The following is a 13,824-nucleotide window of genomic DNA, read 5'->3' as shown; positions in this document are numbered from 1 at the left end:
AGTGAAAGCATTTGGGGTCAGAACTGTGCAACAGAATTTTTGGAACGACTTCCTGACAAGAGTTTAATATATTTCCATAACCTCAGTTATGATATAAACTTCATCTTAAGACACATGACAGAAGTGAAAGGAACTCCCATCATTAAAGGTTCACGAACAATGCAAATAACTGGCTTATATAAAGGAAGGGCAATTATTATAAAAGACTCTTACAGTGTTATAAATAAGAAGCTTAAACTATTTCCTGCTATGTTTAACTTACAAACAGGACCGAAAGAAGTATTTCCATACAACTACTACAGCAGTGTTTTGTTAGCAAATGACAACAGAACTGGTGTCATTTCTGAAGCATGTAAGTTTATCCGGGATGCAGATACATTCATGAAAAACATAGATTCCATCAAAGGTTGCAGAATAGATGAGAACCACTTCGACTTAGAAAAGTATAGCACATTTTATTGCAAACAAGATGTAAGAATTTTAAGAGAAGGTTTTGTTAAGTTCCGCAATGACATATTGAAAGAATTTGATTTAAACGTTTATGACTACGTTAGTATTTGTTCAATTGCTAACAAATTATTTGAGAACAGAGTGTACTTCCCGAATGGAAATTTATATGACCTCTCAAATAAACCAAGAGAATTTATTTCACGCTGTATTCAAGGTGGAAGATGTATGCTGTCAGATAACATTAAACAAAAGAGCGAAAAGAAACTCATTGCTGATTTCGACGCTGTTTCATTATATCCATCAGCTATAGCAAGACTTTATACTTTAGAAGGTATTCCAAAGGTTATGAAGAAAGAAATGTTAAGCACAGAGTATCTCATGAGACATTTATTCGATGACGACCAAAAGGAACCCATTGGTGAAAAGTTTATGTCTGGCTTCTTTGTTCTCATTAAGATAACAGAGATTGGAATACATAGACACTTTCCTTTAATAGTTTGTGACCCTGAACTAAATCCAGAACTTAACGTTCCCAGAAGTTCAAACACTTGCTGTTTAATGTATGTTGACCATATAACATTACAAGACCTCATAAAATATCAAGGTGTCAAATGTGAAGTGTTGCAAGGATACTATTACGATGGAAACAGAGATATTAGAATAAGAGATGAAGTAAAGAAGTTGTTTGAGTTAAGGTTAAAGTATAAGAAAGAAGGAAATCCTTTGCAAGAAAATATAAAGCTCATTCTGAACAGTATTTATGGCAAAACTATTCTATCTCCTATTGAGTCAAAAATAACCATAGTAAATGACAAAGATGCTATAAGATATGCCATCAGAAACTACAACCATATAGTGAAGTTCGAAGGTTTGGATGGTTCAGATAAAACTATTTTCAAGCTAACGAAAAGCATTTGCAGACACTTTAACTTCTGTCCACTTGGTGTTAACATTCTGTCTATGTCGAAGAGAATAATGTGTGAAGTATTCTGTACTGCTGAGGACTTAGGAATGGACATCTTTTATAGCGATACGGACAGTATGCATCTCTACAATGAAGATATCCCTCGTTTAGCTGAAGAGTTTGAGAAACGTTATGGAAGAGTTCTCATTGGTAAAAACCTTGGTCAATTTCATAGCGACTTTGCAGAAATCACACCTGGAAAACAAAGTTTAGCATACAAGTCAATATTTTGTGGAAAGAAGACTTACATAGACTTACTCACGAATGATTTAAATGAAGTTGCATTTCACTGCAGAATGAAAGGCGTGAAGCAAGATGTTATTGCTTTAACCGCTAATGAAATGTTTCCTGACTCTGTTCAGTGTTTCTATGATGAAGATAAAGGTTTAATGGTTCCGCAAGGAACATATGACAAAGACTCTGAGTTCAGTTTATGAAGTTTATAGCACTTTATGACGGTCAAGAGATTGGATTTGACTTATGTAAGTCATGTCAACCTTGCTTTGAAGAGAAGTTTAACTTCTCAATAACGACTAAAACAAGCTTTATTCGTAAGTTGAAGTTCTGAGGTCATTTATTTTTGTCAGCAATGAGGCATTCGTGATAAAAATAAGCCGCTAGCGGCAAGGGCGAAGCCCATGTGGTCATTTACAATACTGCGATGGTAGAGTTTAAGAGTTGTGCTTCAATGTAGAGACAGTCCTTATGGTCTGGAGGTAGCAAAACAGGTGCTTATTATGGTCATGAGTGGAGAACATGTCTATCCAAAACTCACGATTGAAGCCAGTTAATTTATAGTATTTAGGGTTAGGAGTGGTGAAGTTCTTGTATGACCAATGAACTCATTTTCAACTCCCTTACTTAAGTTTGAATATAATATAGCTTGCTTTCTATCCCAAATACCTGGAAATCTAATTTCGGAAAATTCATTTTTCCTCGGAAGCATTGCATCATAATTGAAAACATTCTTGAAATCATCACTTGGTTCAGAGATTTGAAATCTTATACGTAATGGATTTTCTTTCTCTTTAGCGACTTCATTGAATGGTGAATATATAACAAACTGACAGTCATGGGTTCCATCTTCATTTTCATTAAACTCGTAATGAAAGTCTATAAGTTGTGGCTGACTACCTTCTTCTTTCAGTTGTGCAAGAAACTCACGTAAAGGCTGTAAAGTTTGTACTTCAATGTTAAACTTTTTTTCGAACATCTCATTAAATGAAATCATACATTGTTGCAATGTTGTATCGTCTTTAAAGTATTTGTATATGTGAATGTTTTGGGCGCTTAAAGACTGTTCGTCATTTTCTATCTCGACTTGAAGTATAAAGTTAATCTTTCTGAAAGCACGTGTTATATACATAGATGTTATGCCAATGTACTTCTCTTCATTTATGTTCACAATCCAGTCTGTTGGAAACTTAAACGTTACTCTGTTCCCCTTTATTTTGACGTCAGGGTTTTCACTACTGAACGCAACAGATAAAGGTATTTGTCTATACATTTAATTCGGATAAAAATAAACCATTTACTCTTTCTTTGCTTTTGCTTTTGCTTCAGCTTCTTCTCTAGCTTTCTTCGCCAGCAAACGTGGGTTCTTTTGTCTTCCAGCAGCTAATGCAGCAAGTTGTTTTTCACTAAGTTTTCTCTTTGGTCTCTCTGGCTTTTGTTCTTGTTTTTGTTCCTTCAGTTCGGATAAAATTTGCTCACGAATTTCTTTCTTCAATGCTTCAACATCTATGACCCCTTGGGTCTTGTCCGTAGGGCTTGTCTGAGTCATTTGACTGCAGATAAAAAACAAAATTAAAACTTTAACCGATGTAAAATGAGCTTGTCAAAATCAGAGCGAGAGTCTATTATATTAAATGACGCAAGAGGAATACAACATCCTTTCTATTACGTAAGTCAGAGTAAAGATGGTAAAATATACGTAAGAAAAAGAAAGGTTCCATTAGCGACAGCAGAGCGACAACATTAAGGTGTATGGCAAGGGTGAAGTCCACGAAGCCCATATAAAACCTTCTGTTCAAACTGAAAAGTCAATAGAACCAGAAGAAAAGAAGCCAGATGTACTTTCAATAACGAACCAAGAGCTTATTGCAAAGTTCGTGAATTTCATTGAAAAACAAACCGAGTCAAAGAACCCTGACCCACCAGTGAAAGAAGTTGAGACAAAAGAGAATGTACAGTTCATTGAAAATGTCAAGAAACAACTTCCACCACGAATGCCAAGAAGAAGAGTGAGAATAATGAAGTAAATAGATATTTTTATCTGAAGTAAATACATGCAGAACGAACAGCTAAACGAATTTACTCCAGCAGAGCATATTCATCAGATTCGCTCATATTTCGATATCATAGACAATGCAGTTCAAATTGGTGACACTAATAGAAAATATTCTGACGCAAAGATTCCATCACAACCTGGAACTGCTAAAGATAACACATGGGTAACATTCAATCTCTCACCTCCTGGTGAAAATATGTTGGACCTTTACAATACATTCATTACGTATAAAATGGAAGGTCAATTTATTGTAGATAAAGAAATTGGTTCAGGTTCCAATAAAACAAACCCACCAGGATTTTGGATTGGTTTCGATGACGCTTTCTATGCAGTTGCTGGATATCAAATCCTTGCAAATGGTCGTATCGTATATTCTCAAGACAACGCAAGAGAAGAAGCATATATAACTTCAAACTCACAAACTACCGAACAAATAAAGAAAGTAGATGTTTTCTCAAAGACTCGACATGAAGATGTATGGAGTCATTCGGGAACATGCAGAACAGGACAAATTGTTAGTGGTCCAATTACAGCAGGAAAATCATTTGATTTTAAGCTTCGTTTAAGAATTCCTGTTAGAAGATTCCTTCCATTAGAAGCTATTCGATTTATTCCAGCTTTTGCAGGAAACATTCAGCTTAAAGTAAAGTTCAGTAGCGACGCCTTACAATGCACATCTATATCTGTAAATGATATCATTGCTTTCAATCCAACTCTTAAAGTTGCATTTGCTTCAGATTCAAATCCACCGACAAATAAATTTGTTCCATGGAATGAACCATTCACTATGATAACGAAGGCAGTAGAAGCTAGTGGAACAGTTACTATTACAACTGTAACCCAGCAACTATTTCGAACAAAGATGGATTTTAATGAATGTTTCATTCATCCAAAGTCATTCTCTTTAGACCCTAACATTTATACAGAACTTGTAGAACATTATACAAACGAGGCTTTATGTTTTCCTGTTAAAGTTATGGATTGGATTCCTATGGACGGTTCATTCTCAAAGAATACAGATAGTTCAAGTGCAACATTTACAGCAGCTTATACGCCTATTAATGTTAAAAGTATTTGGGCACTATTTAGAAAGAAAGACAACTATTATGTTAATTTTGAGAACCCTAAGTTTAAATATCTTCAGCTTTCCATGGGAGCTTATGGAAATATGCCTGCAGAACCTGAAAAATCATATGGACCTGTATTTTATGAAATGGTTGCGAACGCTTGCAATACAAACAATGATATGATAGGATTTAATGAAGATGTTATGAGGTCATTGGTGGATGATGGTAGTGTGGAACATAAATGGGATAGCTATGACAACACACATTTCTTATGTGGTTTTCCAACAGAAGTGGACTTTTGCTTCCAGCAAGGTCAAACATCTACTGCTCCAATAACATACAAATTGTCTGTTAAAGGACCTATTGAACTAGCAACTGAAAATGTACCAAAGCCACTTATTGGATTTATGAGGGATTGTTGCTTTGCCATTCAGGTGCGTGCTAATGGAATCCCAATAATAAGATTAGATGACTATAACTTAGCTACGGACGACAGTGAGGAATAAAGGATGAACGTTTATTTTTAAAGCTTATAAATGAGTTCTTCATCAAGCTCTCGTGAACCTTCACCATCTATGAAACAAACTTTACCAAACGATTATGGAGCACCTATTGAATATTTCTTACGAGCTGCACAATGGCAAAGAGCAGTCTCACCAAGGTTAGGTGTTCCACCAGCTCCTGTCAAAAATAGCATTTGGTCAAGTCCTTATATAAAATATGGTCTCCCACTAGGTTTGCTAGCTACAGCAGGAGCAGTTATGATGTTGAAAAGAAATAAAGCAAATGTTGTAAATAATACTGAAGTAGCTGAAGTTAAACAAACTCCAACACCTTCACAAGCAAAACCTTCAATGACTCCTGAACCTATGGAAGTACAAACTCCTGTTCAAAAGTCAACTCCTAAACCGACTCCAACATTTAAACCAGAACCTACTCCTCAAATAAATCGTAAAACTCCTGCGTTTCCTTACTGAAAAAATAACGTTATTTTTATTTAATATTAAAATTTTTATTTGATTGAAATGACAAATAAAGTCACTGAAGCAATGAAACAAAAGTTTTTGGTAGAATACATTAAATCAGGAACTATTCCAGAAGGTTTTTACATTCATACTATGAAGGATGGTAGAGTTCAGTTTAGAAAGATAAAGCAACCATTAGATAAAGAAGGAATTTTGAGAAAGATTAAACTTCATGAGGACAACATTGCTGAACTTAAGAAGAAGTTAGAAGAGTTGGAGAAAGGAAGAGAGTTATAAAGCAATGAATTCAACAGGGTGAAAAAACAGGTGAAAAAAGAGGTGAGATCTCACCACTTCACCTAAATTTATTTTTGTGCTATGTTTTCATACGTGTGAGGGTGGTGATATCATTAATTTTTAAGTTTATTTTTTATTTTACTGAAAATTTTTATTTGGATGTAAATGACAGAACAAAAGCAACTCATACAAATCGAAAAATATAACAAACATACATTTAAACATTTATTCTTCCTTCCTGAGCATAACATGTTCTTTCAAATACATCCGAGACCAGTTGACTTTTCATTGACTGTGTATAAAGATAGAAATAGTTATATCATTAAACCATACGATGACGAAGGTAAGTTATGTAAATTGTACGTTAAGAAGTTAGAGAAAGTTTATGGCTTCAAGTATGACTACAATAGGGTTAACACTGATGATGAAGATATTGAGGAAAATTTATGAGAACATTAGTGAAGTCGTTAGTGAGAACGATAGTGAGAACGTTTATTTTTTACATTAGTGAGTTCGTTAGTGAAGTGGTTGGCGGTTTTATAAATATTTAAGGTTAAGTGGGTGTTTGCTTTTGATTTGAAAAATATACGTTAACGGTTTTGTAAAGTGTCAAATTCACATATAATGGGTAAGGAGGCGCGCAGTGCCTCCGTACCCATGATATGTTTACTAACTCCTCTAATTGAATCTAAAATGCTTTTTCTGAAAATTACTCATTGTTGAATCGGAAAAAAGATTTCTTTATCAGAATGTCATATATATGTTCTTTGATTTTTCAGTGGCAAAAATAAAGAAATTGTCCTCTCAGAAAATTGATATAAATATGTGGTTAAACCAAAAAATAATATTGTTGCTTGATTTATATTGTATGATATTTGACAGTCTTCTAAAATAAATGCGATTTAATATATGACTAATTTCAATTTTTCTAATGATTAACTTTGAAAGTTTGTCGCAAGAATTGTTCTATGGAGATCAATTATATAATTTTTCAAAGGAAACATAACTGATGGCAATTTCCGTTTTTCTCTGTTTTGATCGGCACTATAACAAAAATGTTTTTGATGTTATTGATTTCAAATTGAAATTACTAATTTACTTGAGATACTAATTGTAGTAAGATGAAACGATGACTTCTATAACGCAATTTGAAAAGTTCTCAAAATGACATTGGTACTATAAAAAGAAGCTTATAACATTTTATAAAAGGGGCATGTTTACGATAGAAATTTTTTGAAAAAAAAAAGCACGTGGAATTTTCACCGATCCTATCAATTGCTTGGCTTTGTATTTTGGGCCGAGCTTTGTATCATTAGTATATACACTCATCAATAAATTAATCTCAGTTAGAGTTGCAGTAAATATTAGAGTGTGGGACAAACTATCCAGTGTCACTTTTTTATTAACCTTATTTTAAAAAATTAATAAAATAATAATAAAAAATTATTTGAATCTTTTACATTAATTGTTTCTTTTTTTAAAAGTACCTTTAAAGTACAATAAACAAGATTTGAATCTATTGATCCTTGTTGCAAACTTGAATATATTGCTTCAAGCATTTTCAAACATTCGACTTTTTTGTTTTCCAATATTTGTTCATGGTCATTAGCTTTTCGTAATATACGAACAACTTTATCACTATTGATTAATTGAACTTTAAATTTAATCAATAATGCTGGAACAACCGTTGTGTATAATTCAACAACAAAATCGTCTAATCGAATATTCCTTCTCTCTGGGAAATAAGAATGCTTGAGAACTTTGAAATGTGACTCACTGACGTTATTAGTCGCGTCACCTCCGTTGCGATAGCGCTTATTCCAACGATCTAAATGATGCCTCCATTGCCTATCGAAGTACTTTTGGGCTTTCGGTTCAGTGGAAAGAATTTCAAGAATTCGATCATAAACTGCATCTAGGTCTGCAGCTTCTTCTTGAGTGAGGTGCTCTGGAACTTCTTCACTTGTTTCAAACGTTTCTTCTTCTGGAATAAATTCAGAATCGTTTGGATCATCAGAAGATTCTCGTGGTAAAAAGATTTGAGAAGGTTGAAATTCATTTTCGATGAATTCTTCTTCATATTGTTCCTCTTCTTCAATTTCTTCTGCTTGAAGTAAGTGAGATTGAGCTGGTTCCTCTCTAGGATTTTCTTCTTCTTGGTTCTGTTCTTCCTCGGGAGATTCTTCTTTAGTATCGAATACTAATAATTTCATTAGATTATAAAATTCTTCAAAATTGTCTCGTGATTTAAACTTATCCGCTTTTCTTAATATGGCGCGAAGGACATGCACGCCACACCAAAGAATATGACAGTTTGGAATACCTCGCTCAATTGCCTCGGCTATTTGTGGGGCGCAGTCCATACTTATCATCTCGGGTTCTCTATTAATATATTGAAAATAACGACAAACACAATATTGAATATTTTCGCTTGTGTCAGGAGAAATAAAGAAATACAAAAAAGGAAAAACAATAGTATGTTCTGTTTTTCCTGTGAGTGCATATAATGGAATGTTAGCCCTTAGAAGTTTATACGTTGAATCGATGTGAAACGTAGAAATTTGGTGACCAAGGGCCTTCGCTTCGAAAGGTGCATATAAAAAAACTAGTTTTCCCGGCTCAGAGATAAATTCAATTAAATCTTCTGGACAACTTTCTTGAACAGATTCGACAAAGATAGCTAAAGAAACTTTTTCATCCGAACTAAAGCGTTTGGAAACAATTTCAGCTCTTTGAGCAAATTTACGTAATGCATCTGGACCTTGTGCAAATATTGAAAGTAACTCTTCGTCTGTATATGAAATATTTAAGTCTTGGAAACACTTAAGTTGAGCTGTAGCATGATTCATATTGTTTTCAAAGTAATGTTTAAGATAATTTCTGACAAATAATGAGGATATTGTTTTTGTTGATTTCGGAGGTGCAGAATGATCATGAGAGTCAGAGTGGATTAGTAGTTCATATTTATCTTGATCTATTATCCGGACTTTGAATTTAGCTTGACATTGTGGATACTTACATTTGTATTCGATCGTGGAGTATTCTTTCCTGCATTTTTGAGAGTAGCCCATGCTAGCTTTTATCTCTTCTTGGATACCAAACTGGAGGAGCTCCATAGTGTTGAATATCACGGGCTCCATACAACAAATTGAATAAGGTATTTCAAAATTTGAAGGAAATGGTCCATCATTGAATGTAGTGGCCGGGAATTGAATGACATACAGATAGTTTGAGGAAATTTGTTATAATTAAGGATGTCAATTTGGAAGAAAAGTGAGAAAATTCCTAAAATGCTAAAAATGAATTTTCCAAACGTACTTTTTTATCTCATTTTTTTGATTTTGAAAAAAATTTGGAGAGAAGAACTCTTCGTTTTTGAATTTTATCACGATGGTTTTAAAGTATATTAGACACATGTATTGATATTACTATTTTTGTATTTTGAGAGAAAATCCCTAAAAATTGAGAAAATCTAAGACGGTTTGAGAAAATATATAAACTATTGAAAATTTGAATTAAACTTCTAATTTGGAAAAAAGAAATTTGGAAAGAAGAAAAATCAAAAATCGAGATTTAGACTCAGCATCAAATGGAGAACAAAATGTTTCTTCATATGAAGGGAAAAAATTTTCTTGTGAACAAATAGAGTTTTTAAAATTTTATTGTATGTAATGAAATAAACAAATATTAAAATTATTTTTTGATAACAAGAAAATTCCCAACAGAAAATATTTGAGACAAAGAAAAAAAGAAAATTGAAAAATATTACTCTCCTTTATATTTCATGAGATTTTAAATTTATTCTCATAAAATTGACAATTTTATACGTTTAGATGAAAATAATTGATTTTGCTTGAAATAAAAATTATTGTTTGCTTACAGCTATCAAATAGATTTTTGCTATTTTGATTAAAATTTGTTAATCAAATTAATAAATTTTTTCTAAATATCTTAAATATCTGGATCACTCACATATACAATGAATTGAACGATAAAAATAATACAAACTCAAATAAGTTTCCTGTTTTTCAACTAAAAAAAATTATGCAAATTAAATTAAATTGTTTATTCAAATATAAAACAAAGATGAAGTAATTACAGTTATCATAAACTTTATGAATAACTCTGTAATTGGTTCAGATTTTCGTAAAAATATTTTTATTAATATCGATAAGAATACGTTTACCTACTATCACAACATATCGATAAACAAGAGTAGAGTGATTTTTATCATCGAAACTTTTTAAAAGCTGTAAGCTGGAAGTAAAAATCTTGTTTTTTCTGAGTTAGTTGTAGAACTATTGATGCACGAGTTATCATTGTGATGTAGAAGGATGTCAATGTACTGACTGAAGGATATGAAGTGAATTGAATTTCATTGAATTTCAATTTGATCAAAATTTGTTGAAATGATATGAATGTGTCAACATCTGTATCACTCTCTTTCACTCCTTCCCTATTTTTTCGAGAACGAAGCTAGCTCAGCTTTCGCTGAGCGAATTGACACTTTTGATGCCCTAAACGTACATACTCTCAAATTTATCGAAAAAAATTATACCACCTAAACTAGTATATTCTTATTTTAAATATGATATTATCTTTAGAATCCACACTAGAATATATTTAAATCAACTTTTAAAAAAGTTCGAATCCTGCGCGTCTCACTTTTTAAATTTTCCAAAAGGAAAATTATATTCTCCTAAAATGAAAACAATTTTCCGAATTGACATCCTTATTATAATTGAAGAATTAATTATCAAAACAAGTCTAAGAGCCATTTGTCAGATTTTCCCGAAATGCAAGGTTAAGATTTTAGCAGCGACTAACTTTGAGTGTACATATATAATTTTATACTGAGTACTTTCTATCTGTGTTACTTATTTGAGTCTAAGAGCCATTTGTCAGATTTTCCCGAAATGCAAGGTTAAGATTTTAGCAGCGACTAACTTTGAGTGTACATATATAATTGTTATACTGAGTACTTTCTATCTGTGTTACTTATTTGAGTCTAAGAGCCATTTGTCAGATTTTCCCGAAATGCAAGGTTAAGATTTTAGCAGCGACTAACTTTGAGTGTACATATATAATTATTATACTGAGTACTTTCTATCTGTGTTACTTATTTGAGTCTAAGAGTCATTTCTACCATAGAACTAGATATTGTCTCTCATTAAATATATATAACTGTAAACTGCTTAATTCATTTATCTATTTAGATAAAATTATATTTATATAAGATTTCATGTTATTATTTCATCTTTATTATTTTTTTATTCCTTTGAAAAGTGACACTGGATAGTTTGTCCCTTTCTCTAAATATTATGCAATTAAAAATCTAACATTGTGAAACGAAACAATTAATGAGCAGAAACATTTAATTCTTCATAAGAAATATGAATATGTAGATAAATGCATACATTAAAAGTTTTAACAAATTTCTCTTTTATGGCTAATTAAAATGAATGATGTTATTGAAACTGTAAATTGTGTATGAAAAAGTGGTAGATATATATATGAAATTGCGTTTTTATCAGAAAATCTTGATGATGTCTTTTTGTCTGACACTTTTTTATCCAAAATTTTTGTCTCTATTGCGCTCTAAAAAAATTTTATGGCTGTCGCTCCAAAGTCTGCGCAACCAAAGGGCGGCCTTTTCAAAATGGACCATTCACTTGGTCAGAACATTCTCAGATCCAAAGTCGTTGTGAAAAACATTGTAGATGCAGGCGAACCAAGACCTGGAGATAAAATTTTGGAAATCGGTCCAGGTAATGGTAACATGACAGAAGAAATGCTTAGTCGTGAAGGCATTGAAGTGATTGCTATCGAAAAAGACCAAAGAATGTGTGTCGAACTTAAGAAAAAATTCCCTCGTCATCCAAATCTTAGAATTATCAATGCAGACGTCTTATCAGTAGATTTACCTGAGTTTGATTTATGTATATCTAACATTCCATACAATATATCATCAGCCATTGTCTTTAAATTACTTGCTCGACCAACATTCCGCAGAACAGTTCTCATGGTTCAAAAAGAATTTGGCGAGAGAATTGTTGCAAGGCCAGGCAAGGATGGATGGGGCCGTCTTGCAATTAACACTCAATTATACGCTTCTGTTAAATTAGTAATGAATGTTTCAAGAAAGAACTTCGTTCCACCACCAAAAGTCGATTCAATCGTCGTTTCCATACAGCCACGTGAAGTTCAGCCAGATATAGATTTTAATGAATGGGATGGTCTTATCAAACTCTGTTTTACACGTCCAAATCGTACACTACAGGCCACATTCCATAAAAAGAAGATACGCGCATTGCTTAATGAGAACCGTGAAAAGTATTTAAGTTCAATCAACCAACAGGCAACGATGTCCATAGAAGAGCTTATTGAATATGTTCTTGGAACTACAGTACTTGCACAATCTCGTCCAATGGAGTTAGATATCGAAGATTTCTTGAATTTACTTAAGGAATTTAACAACGGAGGTGTACACTTCCAATAGAGAATAAATATATACAGTATTTGATCTTATCTATTATAAATATCTTAGAATTTTTTTTATAGAGTTACTCATCTGATTTTAATTCAAATTTCTGACAAGAGGCTTGAAATAACATTGAAAATCCGCCTTAAAAAGCAGATATGACGGCTATACCATACGGACATAAGTACACCTTTTTTATGTGTTTGTTTACAAATTTTGTACGACTAAAATTCCTGTTTTTAAGGATATTGCATTGCATTCTTTCAATGCAAATATATCATTTATGCCCTTTAGACTGTTTTCTCTTAAGCTCTCAGGATTGCAAAATAGAGATGCTCAAAGTCTCCTAAAAATCGAATACCATTTCATAAACTCGATCAAAATTAGACTACAAGTAGTTTATCTAACCCATAATATTGGACTGCATTTTCATGGTAAATCGCAAATAAAGGAATTTTAAATTTTTTTTATTTCATGTCTGCTCAAGACATTCACCCAAATAAATACAATGAACTGCGATGTATCTGCCAATTCTACATTGATTCATATAATGCATTGTATCAGATAAAAACGGAAAATGAAGAAGAATTAAACAAGATTTATAAAATTATCAAAATAGAATTGATTGATTCAAAGAAATATCCTCCACAAGATATTATAAGTATACATGGCACGGCGGGCGCAAAAAGTGACAAAATAGAATACCTATGGTGGCAAGACAAAGGAAACATTTTTGTAAGGCAAACATTATATCAAATACCTTTACTTTGTAATAAGAAATATAATTATCACGAAATTACAAATAAATATTGTTTAATATAATTAATAGCAAAATTCTTTTTTATTATTTCCCTTAAGACCTTACTTATTAAGTATACGTATAACAAGCTTGTACTGCATGTATTAGTTAATAGAACAAAAGAAAATGAGCTCAAATGAAAAAAAATTTCATGCTATTTTGGAAATATGCATATTCGAAGTATGAGAGTTGTAAACACTGAGAATTTTAAGCTTTGGTTGATGATAGTCTTTAATTTTTCTTGAAGTAGTAAATTATTTGATATGAAAATTTAATGGCCAGCATAATCAATCGTGCGTTTCGTTTCTTGATTGAGAAACGATGATTGTGTGCTAATGAATTATTGCGTCTGACAGGTTATGATTATGGATACCTGAAATTAAGCTTTTATGGGAAACATCACCGAGCGCCATTTGGCGCCCCTAATGCTGTTTCTATCGGTATGATTAAGGAGCTTTCTTATGCACTTTCATCACTTGAACTTGAACACTACAAGATATATGCCCCCCTC

General features: G+C 32.5%; 5 protein-coding genes and 2 pseudogenes across 7 annotated transcripts, besides 3 other annotated features; 4 read left to right on the top strand and 3 right to left on the bottom strand.

Moving 5' to 3' along the window:
- Positions 1-6,708: part of a mobile genetic element that runs on past the window's edge.
- Positions 880-1,982, top strand: TVAGG3_0414710 (annotated as a pseudogene). Its single transcript has one exon. A coding segment is annotated over exon 1 (1,103 nt).
- On the bottom strand, positions 2,066-2,921 carry TVAGG3_0414700 (annotated as a pseudogene). Its single transcript has one exon. A coding segment is annotated over exon 1 (856 nt).
- Positions 2,946-3,197, bottom strand: TVAGG3_0414690 (uncharacterized protein; the record flags this gene model as incomplete). Its single annotated transcript, XM_051233207.1, has 1 exon — positions 2,946-3,197. The coding sequence occupies one exon, from the start codon at positions 3,195-3,197 to the stop codon at positions 2,946-2,948; it is 252 nt and encodes an 83-aa protein (XP_051102937.1).
- Positions 3,703-5,277, top strand: TVAGG3_0414680 (uncharacterized protein; the record flags this gene model as incomplete). Its single annotated transcript, XM_051233206.1, has 1 exon — positions 3,703-5,277. One exon carries the CDS (start codon positions 3,703-3,705, stop codon positions 5,275-5,277), a length of 1,575 nt encoding a protein of 524 aa, XP_051102936.1.
- On the top strand, positions 5,308-5,748 carry TVAGG3_0414670 (uncharacterized protein; the record flags this gene model as incomplete). The annotated part of the gene is made up of 1 exon (XM_001315431.1): positions 5,308-5,748. One exon carries the CDS (start codon positions 5,308-5,310, stop codon positions 5,746-5,748), a length of 441 nt encoding a protein of 146 aa, XP_001315466.1.
- Positions 6,709-7,400: 692 nt separating the features above from the next.
- Positions 7,401-9,281: a mobile genetic element.
- On the bottom strand, positions 7,455-8,246 carry TVAGG3_0414650 (MULE transposase domain-containing protein; the record flags this gene model as incomplete). Its single annotated transcript, XM_001315433.2, has 1 exon — positions 7,455-8,246. The coding sequence occupies one exon, from the start codon at positions 8,244-8,246 to the stop codon at positions 7,455-7,457; it is 792 nt and encodes a 263-aa protein (XP_001315468.2).
- Positions 9,282-10,766: 1,485 nt separating the features above from the next.
- Positions 10,767-11,346: a mobile genetic element.
- Positions 11,347-11,628: 282 nt separating this feature from the next.
- TVAGG3_0414620 (rRNA (adenine-N6,N6-)-dimethyltransferase protein) lies at positions 11,629-12,562 on the top strand (the record flags this gene model as incomplete). Its single annotated transcript, XM_001315434.2, has 1 exon — positions 11,645-12,532. One exon carries the CDS (start codon positions 11,645-11,647, stop codon positions 12,530-12,532), a length of 888 nt encoding a protein of 295 aa, XP_001315469.1.
- Between the last annotated feature and the right edge of the window lie 1,262 nt (positions 12,563-13,824).

The sequence above is a fragment of the Trichomonas vaginalis genome, chromosome V (assembly GCF_026262505.1).
Source record: "Trichomonas vaginalis G3 chromosome V, whole genome shotgun sequence".
Taxonomy (NCBI): Eukaryota; Parabasalia; order Trichomonadida; family Trichomonadidae; genus Trichomonas; species Trichomonas vaginalis.
Note: the sequence above shows the minus strand (reverse complement) of the source record. Positions and strands in the feature narration are given on the sequence as shown.